At 39.7% G+C, this 22,184-nt stretch overlaps 2 protein-coding genes across 5 annotated transcripts in view; both read left to right on the plus strand.

Annotated features, from left to right (window-relative positions):
* Positions 1–22,149, plus strand: LOC123972229 (polyamine-transporting ATPase 13A3-like). 4 transcript variants are annotated; one of them, XM_046051564.1, is made up of 33 exons: positions 1–193; positions 2,820–2,889; positions 3,996–4,169; positions 4,571–4,750; positions 4,906–4,976; positions 5,139–5,222; positions 5,358–5,427; positions 5,549–5,683; positions 5,897–5,969; positions 6,184–6,315; positions 7,100–7,267; positions 7,399–7,556; positions 7,711–7,899; positions 8,649–8,710; positions 9,702–9,852; positions 10,122–10,226; positions 10,344–10,361; positions 10,939–11,089; positions 11,253–11,373; positions 12,154–12,278; positions 12,376–12,539; positions 14,014–14,145; positions 14,304–14,383; positions 14,474–14,516; positions 15,017–15,126; positions 15,936–16,032; positions 16,577–16,649; positions 16,799–16,976; positions 17,550–17,731; positions 18,021–18,109; positions 18,310–18,390; positions 18,643–18,738; positions 19,244–22,149. In XM_046051564.1, exons 2-33 carry the CDS (start codon positions 2,839–2,841, stop codon positions 19,424–19,426), a joined length of 3,726 nt encoding a protein of 1,241 aa, XP_045907520.1. In that variant the 5' UTR covers positions 1–193; positions 2,820–2,838; the 3' UTR covers positions 19,427–22,149. The 4 variants fall into 4 exon arrangements, with proteins under 4 accessions (XP_045907520.1, XP_045907519.1, XP_045907521.1 ...); XM_046051563.1 differs by having other exon boundaries at positions 2,838–2,889; XM_046051565.1 differs by lacking the exon at positions 18,643–18,738 and having other exon boundaries at positions 2,838–2,889.
* The window catches only part of LOC123972230 (transcription factor HES-1-B-like), an 18,855-nt gene continuing 16,129 nt past the window's right edge, over positions 19,459–22,184 (plus strand). The window contains exon 1 of the mRNA XM_046051567.1: positions 19,459–19,586. Coding sequence (XP_045907523.1) covers positions 19,513–19,586 — 74 coding nt within the window. The 5' untranslated portion in view covers positions 19,459–19,512. The remainder of the gene's footprint in view (positions 19,587–22,184) is intronic.

Below are 22,184 nucleotides of genomic sequence, written 5' to 3' on the forward strand. Positions count from 1 at the left end.
ACGGTCCGGTCACCGCGCAGCGTGAACTCCTATCGACGCGTGTCTGCAGACACATGTTTGATCCACGGTGTTACAAGGCTGCACAGGGGATCCGAGCAGAATTTGATGCAACAGTTTAACAGTTTTCTTTAACGGTTGACTCCTCTTGACTATGCAACGTCTGATGTATTGACAGAGAAGGGAAGGGGCATCGGTAAGTCTTGAGTGTGCTTATTTACACGGTGTTTATACGCGTCATCACTGCTCAGCAGGAACTTTCGAAATGGTTGTGTGACTTGTAAGAAATGATACAAACCGAGACTGAAAATGTGCTATTTTGTGCTGAAAGATTCAGTGTTGCAACCTTGTGGAATGTTTTCCACTCTGATGGGACACGTCTGGTTATGTTGCCGCTACAGTCATCAGGAGGCTGTTAAAAAGTCAAGTTTGTTTTACAATTGAATTGCGGTGGGATAATTAGAATTTGTTGACACTTGCCGGTAAATTTGAAATCTCTACAAAGGTAATTTAAGTACAATAAACATAAACTATTGTTTGCATATAAGTGCTCGCTCCCTAAAGTCGGTGTTTAGTGGAGGCACCTTTTGCATCAGCTACAGTCATGAAGTTGAGTCTATGTTGATAGGTGTGCACATCTGGAATCTGTCCCCCCAGTTCTTGTTCCGTACACGCCTTGTGTATAAAGTTTTTTAGGTTGCATAGGGGACCCTGCTTGCGCAGAACATTTTAATTCCTGCCACAAATTCCGGACTGGATTGAAATCTGGACTCGACTTTGGCGGCCGAGGACTTTAACATAGTTGTTTTGAAGCCAGTCCTGTGTAGCTTTGGTTTTATGTTTGGGGTCTTTGTCCTGCTGGAAAATAAATCTCAGCCCAAGTCCCGGTTCATTTGCGGAGTGCAGTAGGGTTTCAAGCAGGATTTCTCTTTATTCTTATTATTTGACTTGAATTACCTCCTCAAGCCGTCCACAACCTGCTGCAGAGAAGTATCACACAGCATGATGCAGCCACCACCAGCCTTCATGAGGGTTTGGGTGGTGTTCATGGTGATATGAGGTGTTGGGAAGGTTTCACAGTTTTAGTATGATGGACAAAAAGTTCAGCTTTTGTGTTGTGTTGTTGTATTTGTCATAAGAGATGCAGTGAGTACTTGCAACCAGTTCTTTATTTAAGTAAACTTTTGTTTAGCTATTTTCACAGAGTCATAAAGTGCTTTGCAGCTACATTTACAAAATAAAAACACAAAGAATATAAAAAAGATAAAATAAGATAAAATGATGACCAGAGAAACATGAAGAAGTGAGCAAAAAAAAAAGTACTTCATAACAATACATAATTATTGCACAGCAAGTGGTTAAAACTGCAAAATAAATACATATGTAACAAGAAACATAGATAAATACATAAAGTGCAGACATGGTGCATACAGGTTACCCATACACCTGTCTAAACAGGTGTGTGTTCAGCTGCCTTTTTAAAGAATTCACAGAATCAGGGTGCAGGTCCGAATTGATCAGCAAAGGCATAGTTGTTGAGCCAAACATCAAATATGCAGGGGCCTGACTGCAGTGCTCTGAAATTATGATTAAGATTATGAAGTGGATTCAATATGCAATATGCACTGAAGGGATCTTAGTAGGGGTATGTGAGACAGTGTGTTTGTCCTAGAGAGTATTTTTGCGGCAGCATTCTGGATTACCTGCAGGCGGTCAAGCACAGACATGCTAGGAGATGAGAATAGTGCATAACAGTAGTCAATGCGAGATGAATTAAAAGCATATACAAACATCTCTAGTTCAGCTGTTGAAACTACAGATCTGACATTTGTAGCTAATCTACAACTATTTGTTTTCTGTCTGTGTCTAAGTAATGTTTCTTTCCTTGGATGAAGTGTCATAGTGCTGTGATGATGAGAGGTCAGGTCAGATAGACTAAGAGTCAAACATTACAATAGGTGTGACTGTTATTGAACATAAACATGTGTGCATGGTTCAAAGTCTTGTCTTGCAGCCCGTCCTGCACTGGGTCGTTGCTTAAGACCATAACACAACACTACAAAACACAATTCATTTTAACACATTGCACAGCTTAATGTCAATAAAGTTATCAATAGAGTTGTGAGTAACCTGACAGGTTAGTGTGCCCTGAGACTCAGGTGGGTGCAGTCCAACAGATGGGACTTGTTAATGCATGTCTTAATACATCCAGTGACACCACAGTAAAGTTGTCGTTCGAAGGAAATAAAAACAGTGAATTCACTGAGAGATTTTATTCCAGCGTTTTTGAAATAATGAAAGGAATCCATCTGCAATCAAGCCAAAATGAGGCAGTCGACCAGTAGTTCAGTCTCCATCAACAAAATCAAGAATGATAAGGAGAAACCTTAGTAATGGTAGCTGTTTTCTTCAGTGTATCACTTTTGCTTTGAGCACAGTGTCTTTTTATGTGGCTGCCATGAGGCAGGTAGGTGTTGCGGTTCAGTCAGGTTGTTACTTGCAAGAGAGATCTTTCTCTTCTTTAGAAAGCTTACTACTTAGGTATTTCCCCTGCTATATGCAGATTTGCAGATTTGCAGATTATGAATTTGTGTTATCCCAATTGTGTTTCTAACGCCATACAAACACAGAATCTGTTCATCTCCAGTGAGGAATGTATATTAGAGAATGAATAACTTATTCGCTCCCTTTCCCTGTTTGAGCTGGTTTTGCTTCAGAAGTCACAAAAGTGAGAACTCGTCGAAGACTTCTATGATAAGAAATGTCTGTAAGTAAAGCACCTTTTGCAAACATAATAAAGTGACCTTTCCTTTTCCTTGTAATTGTTGCACTTCTGACAGAATGAAGATGAGAGAGGGGAAGATTGTGAACCAGGGACTGGAGGATGAGATGGTAAATATCATTTCCCATCTTTATTAAGCTTTCCTCATATCTTTTCAGTCAAACAATGCAGCATTGGATGATAACTTCTGATATGTGTCAATTTTTACATTATCGTAGAACAACAGTTTGGTGTGTAATTTTCAGTTGGTTAGCGGGTTACAAGTGTAATGACATGTTCTGAGGATGTCTGTCAGTCAAAAGTAAAGATGTCGGCTGTTAAAAAGGCCTTTTAAAAGCTGGACAAACACATAGTTGTTTTAGGCTTTAATAAGAAAAATCTCAGCCTAAGAAGGCTGACAAACTTTCTTTTTTTTTGTAAAAAAAACCCAGACATACAACTAGATATTGATGTGCGATACCATTTAATTCCTATACGATCCAATACCAAGTAATACCAAGGCGGGTATTGCCGATACCAATACTGATACTTTTTACATATTTTATTTCTAGTTTAATGTGACCCCCCCCCCCTCTTGTTTCTGTATGAGGGAAATAAAGAGGCTGTAGGCTCACCAATTCAAAATAATACCTAATAATTCTCAAGATCATTATATTATTTTGACTTAATCTCAGATGTTTAGCAAAGTTTGCGGTGTTGCCAAAGTATTTCACTGTCTTTGCACACACATCACCCACAATGTCATTATTACCTTCACAGCTAAAATACAGCCAGACCTGACTGCTTTTACAGTCAGCCTTAGTCAGTATTCAATCGCGGGAAATGTAAATAGCTGCAGAGGCTCACTTCAGAGAAGCTCTGTGTAGCGCAAGCATTTCTTTGACAGGCAGAAGGAGAAGTAGTGCCTTTCAACAGAGTATAATTATACCATCCTGGTGACAGTAAGATACTTATGATAAAACACACACTCACTCCAAATTACTGAGTTTAGATATCAAACCTTTTATATCAGTATTGATCCTAGAATGGGAAACGTTGGTATCAGAAATATCCGCACATCACTACAATTAGACAACCTCCAAACATATATATTGTCATTCTTACATTTTGGACCCAGTTGATATACTGTATATTACCAGGTGTCTCTGCTACAAGCCACAGAACAGTGTATTTGCCCTGCCTGTCAGTGTGTTAAAAAGAGTCTCTGCCTGTGCAGGAGGTGTGGGGGTACCAGCCCTGTCTGTGGAAGATGATCCTGGTGGGTGTGGGTGCTGTGTGCTCCGGGGGTCTCCTGCTGCTGCTGCTCTACTGGCTGCCTGAATGGGGCGTCAAGGGCACCTGCACACACACCTCACTGAGGGACGCACGCACACTGCTGCTCAGGACCACGGTAGGAAAACGGCAGACCTTGCCTTCCTTTTACACACCTTTTACTTGATTTGCTTGAGTTTTATAGAATTTTCTTCTGTAGTATGTTGTATTAATACAAGGAAACTGCCTATATGTTGCAATAGACCCATGTAAATTCAGAAGCAATATCTGTGTTCCCCTGCTAAAACAAACAAACAAACAAAAATAATTCAAAATAGATTTACTGTATCTGTATTTCGAAGCACTCACACTCATCAGGACATGTATGTGAATCTGTTTCTTCTTTCACAGAAGTTTGAGTTCACTCACAAATTATCCTGCCACTTGTTACATTCTTTGGCACACATACTGTATTGCGCCACAAATGATAAATTCATTGTAGCCTCAGGGAAAATGGAACTCTTTGCGTTGTTACCACAGGATGAGTTCAGGCAGTGGTTTCGAGCCAAAGTGCACGTGATGTTGGCCCCAGGGAAGAAACCCTTCGACAGTCTTGATCTGCAGTCCATGGCTCAGCTGCCAAATGGAGACGGAGACCAATGCATCAGTGCTGCGCACGAGGATCATCATGAGAAATTTTCCCACAGGCAACATGCTCAGGTGCTTTTTTTCATAATGTGTTGCTCATCTGAAGCTTATTCCAGATTAATATTCTAGAAGGAATTTACATTCGGAGTCTGGATCAGCAATTGGCTGGTTTATTGGTAAAGCTCGATGTCTGATCTCCTCTTTCTCGTCTGCATCCCCCCTCTTAGATCCACTACTTCACCCACCACAGCACTAAATACTACTGGAATGATGAGACGCAGAACTTTGAATTGTATAAGTAAGTACATCCCACTGTAAAACAACCTGCTGTTAGTCTTGTGTTCCAGAAATATTCTATTGCTAAATAAACTACATTTCTGGCACGGTGTGCATCATACACATATGTATCTGTGTATATCTGTGCAACTACAGTAGAAATTAATGTGTGTGACTTTTCTAGAGGCTTGGAGGATGTGAAGCTGAGCTGTGCAAGCATCCACTCTGACCACAGTGCTGGACTTTCTAAAACACTGCAGGGCTACAGGTACACACACGTCATGTTTTCCAACCGATATCTCAGTTACTTATTTAAAAAAAGTTTAAATTTTTTTACTGTTAACCATGGAGGAAGCATTGCTTCACCTATGTGATCATATTCACGTTTATTTTTTTTTACCAGGATGTTGTTTTTCGGGGAGAATGAGATTGCTGTAAGAGTGCCCTCTCCATTCAAGCTCCTCATAAAGGAAGTGAGTTTAGATCTCTTTGCGTAATATCACGTCTGGCACCTCTTCTTGTAGAATGCCAATATACAGTATATCAACACTGCTGTCTTTTATGTACACATGTTTCTTTCTCTTCCTCCATCAGGTCTTGAATCCCTTCTACATCTTCCAGCTCTTCAGTGTTATCCTGTGGAGTGCTGAGGACTATTATTATTATGCTACAGCCATAGTTTTCATGTCCGTCATTTCAATAGCTACCTCACTGTATACCATAAAAAAGGTGAGTCATGTCGGATCCTAGGAAAAAATGTGAAGCCAACTGAAATATTTTTGGAACTTTGAAAGGAGAAGGAGGTTTGTATGGAAATGCCCTTAATAATCTAATGCCATAATAATCTTTCCAGAAAAGTCTGTACTCAGCATCTTGTCCATGTGTGTGTTTTCTAGAAGTATTTATGAAAAGCTCATTGATACAGTGTCTCTCCTTTTCCAGCAATATGTGATGCTACATGATATGGTGGCAGCACACAGCGTGCTCCGTGTTTCAGTGTGCAGAGAAAATAAAGGCATGTTCTACTTTCTGACTATAATACAGAGTTACAGACAACATTAGTGAAAAGACTTACAGTGTTTATATTTAGTATCACCTTTTGTGTAGCCATGAACTTATTATTCCATAAACAGGAATCACATTATTCATCTCTAATAGCATCCTCATGATTCCCTGCAGAGAGAGTGTGATGTCATTTTCGCTGTTCTCTTGCTTATTGTCGCTCCTAGATATTGAACAGGCCATGTCAACAGAGCTTGTGCCCGGTGATGTCATCATTATTCCAGCCAACGGGATGATCATGCCCTGCGACGCTGTGCTCATCCATGGGACCTGCATCGTAAACGAGAGCATGCTGACAGGTCTTATTTCCACATGCCGGGGCCTACCTCCCGATTTTATTACTTTCACAAAAATTTTTTTAACCCAACGTGTACTTTTCACTGCATCTCAAATTCTTAATCATCGGATGGAGGTTTCTCAGTTTTCATGGAGGTTTTGGGTCGAACGCTCTGGGAAAATCTAGTAAATGGACCTTGAGTTAAGATTTTTGTTTTTGTCAAACTACAATTTATAAGTACAAGGATTAATTTTCAAACTGAACTGTCTTATTCAGATATTGTATATAATTATTGTATAAATATTTTCAATCGTACACAGTGCACATCATGACAAAAGTGATTTACATTAAGAGCAATGTTTTATGCTGCACAGATTGTACTATGATTGTATTATGCCCATCACTGGTATCACCCTGCTACTACTACTATTAATAATGAATATCCGTCACAATTAATAATCCAACACAGTTAACTATGTTATTAAATATCTTTCTCTAATCGCTATCCAAATATAAACCATCCTAATAACACTAATATGGTAATATGAAATCACACAGAATTAAACCAAAACATACGAACAAAGCATTTTTCAACATTTAACTGGTGCAATGCTGTGCAGCAGTTTAAAAAGTAGATGTATGTAAGTTTAATGAATATTCATGGAAACTTATCTGTTTGGTGCTATATTTTGCAATATTTTGGTTTGTTAATTATTTCAATAGCACTTATACCACAACACTGCAGCTGTTGTTCTGTCTGAGGTGTGATGTTTATCAGATGTCTGTAATTCTGCGTCCATCTTCAGGAGAGAGCGTGCCAGTTACCAAGACAAGTCTGCCTTGTTCCGGGGAGGAGGCAGCCAGGAGCTACGACATGGAGGAGCACAAGAGGCACACCTTGTTTTGTGGTACCCATGTCATCCAGACCCGCTTCTACACTGGTGAACTAGTGAAGGCTGTTGTGGTCAGAACAGGTGAGACGGATGAAGAACACAGTGGGATAACAGCATGCAGCCTTGATGTTGAAAAGAAAGGGTTTGTACATAAGTAAGTAATCACGAGAAAATGAAAATAATCAAATGTCATTACTTATGTATTCCAACAGGCTTCAGTACAGAAAAAGGCCAACTTGTGCGCTCTATCCTCTACCCTAAACCCATAGACTTCAAGCTGTACCGTGATGCTTACCTGTTCTTGTTGTGTCTGGTGGGGGTGGCAGGGATCGGCTTCATCTACACCATAGTCCTCAGTATCATGAACAAGGTATCACTGCGCTTATAGTTTAATTTATGTACTAAGGCTGCAGTGGCTGTTTCTCAAAGAGATTCTATCATCCAAAAGAAATCCTTCTTTAAATCATAGCCACAGCACTCTGCTGCATTTCAGGTGTTGATTGTTCCTTCTTGATCTCATCCAGGTTCCAGCTAAAACCATCATAACTGAATCTCTGGACATTGTCACCATTACTGTGCCCCCGGCATTGCCGGCAGCCATGACTACTGGTATCGTGTATGCACAGCGGCGTCTGAAGCGTGTCGGCATCTTTTGCATCAGTCCTCAGAGGATCAACATGTGTGGTCAACTTAACCTGGTTTGCTTTGACAAGGTAGTCTAAACACCAGCTGTCAGTTCTTGCAATGTGATTTAGTTTATTTTCAGGAAACGCAGTTTAGGATCAGGATCATATCTAGGAACCCTGCTTGACTTAGACTGAACAAACTCCTGACTCAGAAAACATGAAAGCTATTTATGAAGCATACAAATACACTTCCAGGTCAAGTGCAAGGAACCATACATTTAAATGAATCGTGATGCCTCGAGGCAATGCTGTAATTGCACAATGATGCCATTTGGCCATAACATGAAGCATCAGGCTTTTAAAGTATAGTATTGATATAATTAATTACTCAGAGCAATACAACTGTACAAACTTACTGAGACTTTGAGATGGGATTGATACTGTTAGTGCAGAAAGAACAAACAAAGTAGAGCCAGAATGATTGGTAATCAATCAATTGGTATAAAAAGTCATTTTTTAAGCAAAAATACCAAAAAGTCACTAATTCCTGCTCAAATGTGAGTATTTCGTCTTGTTATTGACATTTTCTAAAACTGACATGATGATAATTAGCAAAGTTAGTGATATTTCTATACTTCTCAGAGAGTGTGTGTGCATGTTGTTTCATAAACAGGTTAGGACTCTCCTGAACACTGGTATAGATTAAAAAGAGAGGCCAAGAATCGGTCATTAAATGGGACAAAATTTCTGGACTTCTGAGAATTGTGAGTGTGATTAATATGGCCTGGGACAGGCACCTTTATTGCATTGTTAACCATATTCCCCTCCCCCTTCAGACTGGTACTCTGACAGAGGATGGTTTGGACCTGTGGGGTATTCAGAGAGTTGAAGATGGCAGGTAATATTTGGATTTGTTGTCTGATGTCACTGTAGCAAAATCTTGTTGTACAGAGTGCTTAAATTATCATAATCCATCTTTTGGATTTGATATACTGCATTCTTCATTTTTAAGACTACTTGACCAAAGCAATCAAGACTTATGGTAGGCCAATGTGACAATATATAATATACTCTGGGACAAAATACCTATGTCAACTGTCAGGGATTTCACCATTTTGTTTATACCATTGTCAATCTCTTTAAAGGTTCGGTGTGTAAGTTTTAGTGGCATCTAGTGGTGAGGATTGCAAATTGCAACCAACAACATAGTCACTGCTCACCCCTCCCTTTGCAAACACCTATGAGAAACTACCGTGGCTGATACGCTCTGTCGGCTCTAGTGCTAAATGATATGCTCCTCCATTTGTCCAAATTTCCCTTCTCTTATTACTTTCAACAAACCAGACTACTACTACTACTTCTTCGGACGCATTCAATGTAGTGATGAAACATACTCTGCAGCATGGTGACTTCCATGTAAGGGGACCCGCGGTGTATGTAGATAGATAATAAAAACATTACGGTTCATTATGTAAGATCTTTATACACCACTGAAAACACAGTTTTTATATATACTGTATGTATGTGTGTGTGTGTGTGTGTTTGTGTGTGTATGTGTGTATATATATATATATATATATATATATATTGCATTCTATAGATCTTCCTAAACATTTCTCTTAGTCTGTTGTGGCAAATCACTGAGCAGAACTGCTTTATTGCAATATTGGTAGAACTTTGTTTACCTTAAACCAGTAAAAGAGAATCATGTTTTTCTGTGGAGTTGTCATTAACAATTTCCACATTATTTTCTATTCTTATCTCACTCGTAGTACATATATGAGATTCTGTTTAATTCAGCAGCAGCCACTTAACACTGTATGCCATTTTCTCCTTTCGTGGTCATAAACAGGTCAGTTGCTGAGTGAGATCCTCCCTCTCTATTACAGCTTTTCTCCTCCAGAGTCAGATGCAGCCAAAGAACGTCTGGTGAACACTGCGTTTGTGTCCTGCATGGCTACCTGCCACTCGTTGACCAAGATAGAGGGTGAACTCTCTGGAGACCCCTTAGATCTGAAGATGTTCAGCGCTACAGGCTGGGTAAGCAAAGATTTTCAATGTTTACACTCTGCATTCTTAGTCAGTGGCACCACAACTGGGATGGATACCAGTCAGTTCATTATGCAGAACCATGCTTGACACCTTGGCAGAGCAAGTTCTGTCTGAAATGGTTAAGGTCTGGTACCATGGATACTCTAGCTTGAACAGTAGAAAATGCCTCTTCCTGTCAAGAGGATGCTGGTTGATGTTTTTGTCACAACAGGCTTAGTGTAATGCCGTGTACTTAATATGATCTCATTTTTGTTTAGGTCCTTGAAGAGCCCACAGAGGAAGAGACTGCACTCCACAATCCCATAATGCCCACAGTTGTGCGACCTCCAAAGCACAACATCCTTGAAGGCAATCAGAACATGGTACAGTTACTCTCCATCTCATTAATTTGTGATCAGTGTATTTGTTCATGACTGTAAAGAAATATATTTCCTCCCTGATCTAAAAATTATAATGTTATTAAATTTTTTTTCTCCTAGGAACTGTCTGAATTATCAGTAAGTACTTTTTCACTTTCTTGCTGTGACTTAGCTAAGAAGATGGATATCACTCTCAATGTGAATCTACTGCCAGCTGCCGGTTAACTTGGCTTGGCATAAAGACTGTAAGCCGGGGGAAACACCTAGCCTGGCTCTGTCTAAAGGTAACAAAAATCTGCCTACCAACATCTCTAAAAGCTCTCTAATTTGCATGGTACATCTTGTTTGTTTTATCTGTACAAAAAACTAAAGTCTAAAAACAACACAGGAGTTATATGCTGGACTTCTTCTTGGTCGGGAGTTGTAACTTCCTGGAGTCTCTCCTGATTGACTGGCAACTGCACAGTGATGACAAGACTCCTGATGCTGGTTGGCAGATTTTGTTATTGTTCGCCAGGCTAGCTGTTTCCTCTTGTTTGCTAAGCTAAGCTAAACTAAAGACAGCTATTTACCGTACAAACATAAGAGAACAGTCTCATCTAACACTCAGCAAAAAAGCAAATAACAAAATTTCCCAAAATGTCTGACTATTCCTGTAAAGTCAACATGAAATAAAAACTGATTTGTGTATACAACACTTTCTTTTGCTCCTCAGTCCTTTGAGATTGGCATTGTGCGTCAGTTCCCTTTCTCCTCGGCCCTGCAGAGAATGAGTGTAGTGGTCAGGAAGTTGGGGGAAAAACACATGGACGCTTACTTGAAAGGAGCACCGGAAGTTGTGGCCAACCTCTGCATACAGCACACAGGTCAGACACTCCTCTGAACTGTTTTGGGTGGGGGGTGTGTGTGTGTGGGGGGGGTATTTCCTCCCTGGCAGCTCCAGAAGATGCACAAAGTTATTGACAAAATAAAAAACAGATACTGCACCCATCTAAAAAAAGGCCAGACTGACATGGCTCTTCTCTTTAGTCCCACAGAGTTTCACAGACACTCTGGAGACCTACACCAGGCAGGGCTACAGGGTTATTGCCCTGGCACATCGACAGCTTGAGTCCAAACTCTCCTGGCACAAAGTACAGAGCCTCAGCAGGTAATTCCCCCTCCACTGATAACACTGTACAGAGTACATGTAGCTTCTGACGGGGGAAAGACATCCCAGACAGACATCCCACTCTGAAACACTGAAACTCTGTTAAAAATCAGCCCTATGCTGATTTAGCTTGTACTTCCCATTCTGACGTTTGGAGGACTTAGTTCCACTGATAACTAGACAAACAGAGATCAAATGGCATGTCCAAATATTTGCAGTGCTGGTACAGAAAATGTTCCAGTTATCTAAAAAATACGAAAATATATATGAGGTTTTAGTGTCAGTAAGATCTGAATGAAACTGCAAGCTGTTTGCTTGCGCGCAGAACAACCTGCAGAGAGAAATTCATCATAGAGGACGTATTAAAAATATCAGATTGTCCACCAACAGTAGCTCAACCTATCATAAACCAGTGCAGGCACAAGATGTGGTGTAATTTAAGTTACAGTGTTGAACTGTAATCAGAGACTCACACCAATATTAATGAACTGTTTTATCTTGCTAGATTTACAATCCCACATGACCATTCAATTGAAAGCAACAGTTCCTGGTAGTGGATGTTTACCATCATTTTGATAAATGTAGGAAATCATTAAGTAGAAGTGGACAAGGAAGGGTTGCAGAATTAACATTTAAGATGTCTAATAATATCAAACTTAAAATGATGTCCTTTATTGTCTGTTACCTTCTCTGACTCTCTGAAATCTGATTCAGTAAAGTGACTGGAAATATGAATTTGGACATATAAGTGACAAATAAATGTGTGTTTGTTGCTTTTAGGGACCTGATAGAAACCAACATGGAGTTCCTTGGTTTAATCATCATGCAGAATAAAATAAAAGAGGAGACTGCCGGAGTTTTGCATGAATTACGACAAGCTAACATCCGCACTTTGATGGTCACAGGTAAATCCGTTCACTCGACTTTGTGGACTTATTTCACTTGTTTCAGTGTTATGTTATTATTGCAATGACACCTAATATCTTATGTCTCCTCTGTCAGGTGACAACATGTTGACGGCGATATCAGTGGCTCGAGATTGTGGGATGGTCCGTACGCAAGAGAGGGTCATTATAGCTGATGCGGTGCCCCCGAAGGATTTCCACCCTGCTAGTATCACATGGCATTACACTGAAAACCCCACTCAGACCATTAAGGACAATCAGGTGAGACAGAAAACTGAGTAATTAATAAATCAGTGTATATAAGCATAAATAAACAAATGCACTCACAGGAAGTCATTGTAGGACATATTTGTTACCTATTATCCACCAGGGGTAGACTCTGATATCTGGAGTCCAGGACTGGTATTTATCAAGCTTCTCAAAGTGCCATTTTAGTGTGCTGAGAATTCATGAAATTTACTCCAACTTTTAAACTTAAAAGCAAGTTATCATATTTCTCAAAGCTAAGAATCACTCTTACTCTCCCAGTTATTTAAGACAGCTGGAGAGGTCTCTCAAGTGGTTAGGAGCTGACAGTGGGGCTTGTGATGGCAGAGACATGCATCTTTCTGAATTATTTGTCGACGCGCAGTTAATAAGACGGGGTCGGACAGCGCAGGCATAATCTTTGTCAGCGAGTTGGTGAGGGACGTCATCTCGCAACTGACTTTACACAGTAATGCGTTTTCAGTTAAATTGAAGGTGGAGATGACGCTTCGTTTATTTGCAAACGCAGCAATGCTGATGATTTTGCCCATCACAACCATCAATAAGCCGAATAGTCATGGAAACAATTATAGCACTTAGGCTACAGCTCCACACATTGTCACACGTTTCATCGACTTCCAAACAACACCCCCGTAATCCGACAGAAGCACAGTTCATGCAAATAGCATAATACAGAAGTAGTAGGCGCATTTGATGGCGCTCATATAAAGATAAACTTTTTTATCTTTCATTTAGGCTATTAATGTGTAGGCCTATATCATAAATTATTATCTTGAAAATTCTTTATGTTAAACGTGTGTTGAATATAAACTCCTCTAAGGATTTTACTGTTCAATGTGAATTTATCTGCAAATATTCTTAAATAAGGAAATCTATTCAGTGACTAGTCCTTGGCTACATCGTCATCCAAAATCCTGTCGTAAATCAGCACTAAGACTGACACTTAAGATTTAGTTCTACACATCACTCAAATTAGGCTTAGCTAATTAGACTATGATGCTTAATAACTAACTTTTAAGCCCAGATGAGTTCCAAAAACAGCTTGAGTTTATCATGATTGTCTGTGTTTTTTTGCTCCATATTTTACCTTCTCTTGTGTTCCTGGTTGGCTGGTTGAGATAATGTTCTCACTACTGCTTAAACACTCAACTGTTTGCCTTGTACATGTGTGAGACCTCCATGTTCAGGCATATCTTTGCAGTATTGAAGTTGAATTGTTCTCAAATGTCTGAACAATCTGAATAAACACTGCGTATTGGACATGATTGGTGTGAAAGCCCCTTAAGGCATTCATTAATGCAGAACTTGTTACCTGCAATTACACATTCATCAATAGCACAGTTACTACATGCATTAGTCAGTCATGAATATAGCAAGGCGTCTGCAAAAAAGACTAAATGGACGGTATTAAAGATAATACAGTTTAGTAGTTTTCTGTTTTTTTAGTGACTCATCCTCTGTGCTTCAGATGGTGCAGGTAAACGTGGGGGAGGAGGTATGTGACCTGCAAGTTACTCAGCAGGAACAAGGCTATCACTTCGCTGTGAGCGGCAAAGCCTTCGCTGTTATCACTGAGCACTTCCCTCAACTTGTCCAGAAGGTACCAGGCTCATCTTTGGACACACAAACATCTCAATATTCAGATCACTATTAGGTTTACATCAGGTTTTTTACAGAGCAATATGTGTAGTTCAGGTTGGCGTTAAGCTGTTTGGATTTTGCTGTAAGTCTTTGTCTCTCCACATGGGGGCGCCGCAGCTCGTGCTGAGAGCCACTGTGTTTGCCCGCATGGCTCCAGACCAGAAGACTCAGCTGGTGGAAGTTCTGCAGAGCATCGAGTGAGTCTCTCATTTATTTGTTGCTTAATTTTCATCTGTTGGAGATCAAATTATTTTTATGGATTCATTGTCACATTGTTTACCTTCCAGCTACACTGTTGGAATGTGTGGTGATGGCGCTAATGACTGTGGAGTAAGTGTGGATTATATTTATTTAATATGCACAAATCACACCATCTTCTATCTGTGTTCTCAGGTAGAGAAGCCCTCTGTCTCTTATGATGTCAGGTTATTTGCTACTAAATTAAAATGTTGCTGACTATAGGAGGCAGATTTGTATATTTGAGGCAAACATTGTGCTTTGTCCCCTCTCATACCAGAGTGATGCCACCTTTGTAAACCAGCTTAAATGCCAGTGTCTGATTGGATATTAGGATCTGTGCAGAAAAATAGACAGCACACTGTTAAAGCAAATAAGTTCAGAGCAGCAATGTGTGCAGGGAGTGCAGCTTAAATCCTTATACTAAAAATGCCACAAACGTAGTTAAAAGCTAATTGTGGTAAATCTAGGCCTACTAAAATCTAATTACTCAAGTAAAGGTGTGGCACATTAAAACCCTTCCACCTCGATCAATTGATAATATTTGCATGCAAAGCGATTTGTGCTAATGACGTTCTCGCTGTGTGTCTTAGGCTTTGAAGAGAGCTCACAGTGGGATCTCTCTGTCTGAGCTGGAGGCTTCTGTTGCTTCACCCTTCACCTCCACTACCTCAAACATCTCCTGTGTCCCCAACCTTATCCGGTAGCAACTCACTCCTATGGAATTTAAATATTTTTGGAAAATTAACAAAATGTTTGTTACCAATTGTTTCACATGTGTTTTCAAATGTCTCTGTATCAGTTGTATCTGTAATAATTAGGGCTGGACCCGAATATTCGAATATTCAACCGTTGGGTACAAATTCGATTTTCAATTATGAGATTAGATTATTGAGGGTTTTTTTCGCGCGCCTGACCTCCACCGACAGCAGTGAACATAACGCTCCAGTTCACATCAAAGGGAAAACTAAATGAAGCCCTCAGCTGCGTGGGAGCACTTTAAGCTGAGTGATGACTGCAGTAGTGTGGAAGTTATGGTGTTTATTAATTTTACAACTGCTTAATTTCATTATAGATCAAAACAATCAAATTTCCTACATTTTAAAATTAATCAGTAAACTGTAGGCTGGAAACAAACAGCAACACAATGAACGCATTTAAATAAGCCTAATTATATTAGGCCGATTGTAGAAGAAGAGTATTTTGTCACTATAATTCAAATTAAAAGTGAATTTGATTATTCGCTCTTAATTACTATCGAAGCGTCGAAGCTCAAAAAATGACATTCGGGCCAGCTCTAGTAATAATACAGTCACAGCTCACAGTTCATCACACTCATCAATATCATAATTAATTAATAAGTTGACAGTGGAAGACATTTTTTTTATTCTTGTGGAATTAAATTTGTAGTTTTACTTGTGAACTTACCCTTTAAACGTTTTCTGACCTGCAAAACACAAAATTTTGTGCCCTCTAATTCTGATTATCTCAAATTTATCTCTCTTTCCAAAGGGAGGGCCGAGCTGCACTCATTACATCATTTTGCGTATTCAAGTTCATGGCTCTCTACAGCATCATCCAGTACCTCAGTGTCACGCTCCTCTACTCGGTAAATACACTGCCGTTAATCAGTTTTTGATTTACCTCGAATAAAACTAGGTAATGTTTAAAATGGAGTAAAACATTTTTTTGTCTGACAATTTATTTTTCCTCTTTGGGAATTGAATATGTTAGATGTTTCCATGATATTTATTCATGTTAATGTTCATGACAGCTGTTTGTAAAGCAATGTGTTTTTGACCTGTTATTTAAGGTCCACCATTTCTTAACTTGTGGGGTTAGCTTAGCGCCATTGAGTTACAAACAGTGCTGTGGTTCCCACATGAGATACAGAGGGTAGATGAGCAGGACAGACGTGAGGTGCAAGTAGAAGCAAGTTAGGGGTTTAAAAAGACTTGGGGGTCTCCGTCTGTTGGCTGTGAAACAAAGGCAGCAAGTAAAAAGTGATGTCATTTTGTTCCTGGGAAAAGTGTGAGTGACAGCTGTCAGTGAAATATGTTGCCTGTCACATTAATTTACATTAAAGCTGAAGTCTTATATTAGACACTGTAGATCCATTCCTCTGCTGCGGTGTGACATTTCTGATGTTGTAGATTCTCAGCAACTTGGGAGACTTCCAGTTCCTCTTCATTGACATCGCCATCATTCTCATCATTGCCTTTACAAGTGAGTTGCATAAAGAGGAGCTCAAAAAATGCTTTTAATCAGTATTTGAGTTTGGGTGTTGAGACATAACCAATCATATATAATAACTTACATTGTGAACTTGAATAGTAACTTCCGGAAAGCAACTCACTGATCGTTTCTGTCTTCAGTGAGTCTGAACCCGTCGTGGAAGGAGCTGGTATGGCGTCGGCCGCCGTCAAGTCTGATCTCTGGCCCGCTGCTCTGCTCAGTTCTGACCCAGATCCTCACCTGTCTGGTCTTCCAGGTCCTGGCTTTCCTCTTAGTACGACAGCAGAGCTGGTATGAGACATGGACACCTCAGTCAGAGTGAGTAACATGTCTGAAATTAGCACCTGACTGTAAATACTACTATCTACAGTCTTTTGTTTTGGCCTGTTTTGCAGCTTTGTCCCTGCTGACCTCTTTCTTGCTGTGAGGGAATGTGAATAAAACAATGCAAATTATGATCACTGTGCACTTCACTCTGATACCACTCCTTTGGATTGCTATCCACTTTTGCAAACTGAGAACATAGTCTGATTATCTTGCTTTGTTCATATGGCGGTTGTGTTAGTCTTCTGTTTGCTTGGCTGATGTTAGGTGAAACCATAGACTTTATAGGGTGAAAAGGCAGAAAAACCTTTTGTTTGTCCATTTGTTTTAAATTAAAACTTTGTTGTATTTGTTTGTCAAATTCTTGTAGTAAACATTTTACATTAATATACAATATAAGCTGGTCAGTAGACAAAAAGAAGAAAAACAGCAGGACAAGTGCAAAAAAAGTGACGTTTTAAATTGTTTATACTTTTGTCGTATTTTTCCTGGGTTTCTGCTTTATGAATTCAGAACTGTTCAGAGGTTTGTGTGAACTTTCTGCTTCTGTCCTTTCTTCTCCTGTAGTGCCTGTAATGTTTCCAGCTCCAGTCTCTCTCACAGCCTGAATTTAACAACCCCTCACGACCACAAAAACATCAGGAACTACGAGAACACAACCCTCTTCTACGTCTCCTCCTTCCAGTATTTGGCCGTGGCCATTGTTTTCTCCAAGGGAAAGCCCTTCAGACAGCCTAGCTACAAGAACTGTGAGACTTATTTAGTGCTGTTGATGAGTGATGTGTGTGGAAAGAGATTATTTTTTAGTTTGAATCTAGACAGAAAATGTGATACAAAGTGGATAGAAAAGTAAATGTAATTCTTATAGACATGAAAAAAAAGTTTTCAAAATGCATCCATTCGTTTTCTAAGTCAGTTTTTCATCACTTGTAATGTATACAGTTATAATATCTAACCCCTATTCTTTCATGTATGATGTGCTTGCTAGTTCAATAACCATTTTAACTGAATTTCTGTATTTTTTTTTTATCTCCTAAGGGCCTTTCATGCTGTCCTGCCTTGGCCTGTACACCTTTCTCCTCCTCATCATGCTGTATCCTGTTCCTGCCATCGACAGCTTTCTGGAGGTAAACAGGATGTTATTGTCGCTCTGAAAGATATAATTAATGTCCTGGCTTTGGATTTGAACAGTAGAAACAGAAAATGAGCATTTGACAGAGGAGTAAAAGGTATAACCGTGGCTGGGAAGTTGCATGAAGTTGACGCAAAAGCCGTGTGTGCGTGGTGTTGCATTCAGTGCTCTTCCTGCTGCTCTGTCTCCACTCAGATCGTGTGTGTTCCCCATGACTGGCGCGTCACACTGGTCATCATTGTCACAATGAATGCGGCCGTGTCTTTCATGCTGGAGGTACGCTTTAGAGACACCCTACTAGCTCTCTGTGACTGTGATCTCCTTTTTTAATTAGAAAACTGTGATTTACATGCTCTGATTTTTCCCCCTACTCAATCAGTGCTCAGAAGTGCATCACCGCCTAATGAATGAAATCAATTAATAATTTTTTGAAAGTTTCCATGTGAGTTATTTCTATGTGTGTGTCTGTGGCTATAACCCAATCTTCATGCTCAGATGATTCTTAGTTCCCACTAAAATTCCCCGTAGATTTTGATCCTTGACGTCATCTTGTGGAGGCTAGTTTTCAGAGGCAATCAGGGGGTAAATCGCCCCACAGAGCCCCCCTCTGCTCACACAACTCAGGTAAGGAAGCTTTTGACTTCACTTTTTTGTCTGTTTTTTTAATAGAAAAAGCATATTCTTAACTCTCAACTGTCTAATTCTCTTGCTTGATTGCATCATATCCATATTTCATAACTCTAATGACCTGTTACCATGTTGTGACTGCTGGATCATTAATTATTAAATTTAATAGAACAGAATTTAAATTGACCACATAGTACATTTCATCAGGATGTTTGTATTGAGAATTCATTTGATCAATTCTGACTCATCTTATGAATCCATCTGTGAGTCTGAGAATGTTTGAACCATTTTAGATTTTCTTTATGGGCAACAGATCCTCACTAGGGCAGATACCTGACCAGTTGCTCCAACAGGTCTTAATTTCAATACAATAGGCAGTGTAGCACATTAACTGTTTTGATCACATAACTGAGGCTCACTTGTGCACTGAGCAGAGATAATATAAAAACATCTATAATCAGGCCCACTAACTAGTTTATGTTCACACTGTACCTATTCCCAGGTGACCAATGACCGCTGGGGCTCATCCTTCCTCTCCTGGTTGTTCTGTCGGAGAAACAAGTCCCCAAGGGTGCGCTACATGCACGTGGCCTTAGAGCTGCAGGATGACGCCGACTGGCCCCCCAGACCCTCCACTGTCACCTATGCCAGCGATCCACAATCCCACATCTCTGCCCCCCTCTGACACCAACGTGACCAACAAGCAAACTACTAAACCTAAACCCCCTAAAACCCCCAACAAGCCTTCGTGTTGACACAGAGATGTGACGAATGCCCTCAGACGACGTTTCTAGGATGCGGAGCCTGCTGAATGCTCGGCGATCAATCCAGGAGGCTCTTGAAAGGTGAAGCCTCCTACTGCAACAACTGACACTGTGAACTGCTACACAGAAAGTTCTCTTACTTTTTGATTCACCTCATCAGAGCTTATTTTAGCCGTACTGTCATTTCACACAACCTCAGCCAGAGACCTCTGTTGAACGACATTTTGGGGAACTCTGTATGCTTATTTGGAGAGTTACATGAGAAGAAAGATATCACTCTCATAGCTGTACGTTAAATATGAATGTAATGACAGTAGTCGGTTAGTTTAGCTTAGCACAAAAGAAATGGGTAAACAGCTAGCCTGGCTCTGTCCTTAAGGGTAAAAATCTTCTAAAGCTCACTGATAAAACATTTGGTTTAATTCATACTTAAAATGAAGCATAAAAATGTGTGGTTTTACAAGTGGTTAAGTCTCTGCTGGTTATCTGGCAACCTCACGGTAATTACCAGGCTCCAGGCTAGCTGTTTCCCTGTGTTTCCGCTCTTTGTGCTAAGCTACGCTAACCGGCTGCTGTCTATAGCTTCATATTTACTGTACAGAAACGAGAGACTGGGATTGGTCTTCTCAGGTAACTCTCAACAAGAAAACGTAAAGTGTAATCCCTAAAATGTCAAACTATTCCTTTTCAGATGACTGGATGGGTATACTATGAAGCGAGATTAATGGGTCAGCGAAGTATGTTGAGCCTAAAGCCAGAGTTTTCAGTGTCACAAAGGTTATCCCCTTTTAACCTTGCTAGATCGCCATTCTGCACATCTAACCAGCTCTGGAGGAGGTTATGTTCAGAGTTTGTGTCTCCCAATTTTTTTCCTGACCATATTCGCTGAGATAAAGATTATCAACTGTGGGAATATGAAACTTAATGCCACAGAAAGAAGCCATGCAATTACAGTAGCACAAACTGCATACGTCGCATTGTTTGTTTTTGGCCACGAGAACCTACGTGCATTCAGTTAGTGAAGCAAAAAGCTTTTTTCCTGTTTGCTTCAGGTAAAATTAACACTTCATTATCCATACACTAAAAGAAAGAAGAATCAAAGCACAGCAATTAGCCTACAGACTACAGAGATGATGTTTATGCTTTGCCTTGATTTGCTGCCAAGTCTGTTTTACGCTGCTGGTGTTGCAGCTAACTGAACACAGATCAGACAAGTGATTAGTCTATTGGTATTTGTCACAGATAATATTAATTCAGGAAAATTAATTTCACTTTGATTTGGTCAAAAACTAAAATAATTTCAACAATTCCTTCGTGATGGGACAGTGTCAGGCCTAAATAAACTTCTTGAGTATCAAGTTTAAAGTTTTAAGAGCTCTACAATTTGCAGCTGTCAGAAATAAATGGGAGGCATTGAAAGTGCATTGAGTCAATCAGCAATTTTCTGCCAGCATTCCTCTTTTGCAGAAGCAGCAATGTTGCTTTTTGCTGTAATAGGTTTTATATTCTTCATAGCTCTCCATTATAACGACCTTTTACTCTTGACTGAAGTAGGCGGCATGCGATCGGTCCTTTTTGTGTGGAAGAAGAGTCAAACGCCCCCTTTTATGGGCACAGAGCCTGATGAAGAAAACCTGGGTTAATAAAAAAGTTGATAACCACCGTAGTGATTCCCATTATCTCTGATTGGGGTTTAGGTTTTGTTGAGCCAGCTAAGGCAAAGAAAGCCTGGTTATATCGAACGTGCTTCGTAGTACACCCCTTCGATGTCTCACTAACTAATTGCAACTACAACACTCAACAATGAGAACAGTAAAAGAGTGTCAGATGAGTATTTTCATTGTTTCACAGTTTTTATTATCTGACTCAATATTTGAAACATTTTAACCAAGCGAGGTGCATTTTTTTTCAGTCTGACAGATCAGATTCATCACACAGATCCAGTATTCAGCTGCTTTTTTTCTCAGTCAGGTCTGACCGTTTAAGGCCTAAAAGCACTGAATGAATCTTTCCACTTCACTGTGAATAAAAACATACAGTCTTCCAGTAACATTAGCTGCTCCAAAAGTTGTGAAACAGTTTTGCATGAGAGACTTATGCCTTTTTGCAATTTTATAATAAGTAACATAGCTGGTACTGTTGTATTTCTAAGACAGAAGACATTCCACTGCTACATGTCTTAAGAGTTGGTTCAGTTGAAATTCTTCCCGTGGAAGAGAGAAACAGAAATGTCTGTGTCCCTTTTTAAAATTTTATTGCCAGAGCTGTCTGTGTGTGTGTGAAAGAGAGAGCAAGAGAGTGTGTAAGTTAAAAAGAGAATCAAAATGAACCATTTATGTGTCCCTTGAATGCATTATAAAATCTTTATGCTCCTTTTCTCAAAATGAGTTCCTTTATGAATTAAATGTTTTCAAAATGACACCATTTAACATCACAAAGGTACTATAAAACTGATATTTGAATTAATTAATTAAAGCAATTACATTCAAATCAATTAGACACCTGCTGCTGTGAGAATTGTATATCAGTTGATTTTAACATTTGATTTTTATATAATATTTTTAAGTAACTTTAAAGCTGTTGTATACATATTTTTCTAGTCAAGCTTAAAAATGAATAAATTGGAAAAATATGAGAATTAATACCCCCCCCCCCCCCCCCCCCCCCCCCCCCCACTAA

Source organism: Micropterus dolomieu, linkage group LG06, assembly GCF_021292245.1.
Source record: "Micropterus dolomieu isolate WLL.071019.BEF.003 ecotype Adirondacks linkage group LG06, ASM2129224v1, whole genome shotgun sequence".
Lineage (NCBI taxonomy): Eukaryota > Metazoa > Chordata > Actinopteri > Centrarchiformes > Centrarchidae > Micropterus > Micropterus dolomieu.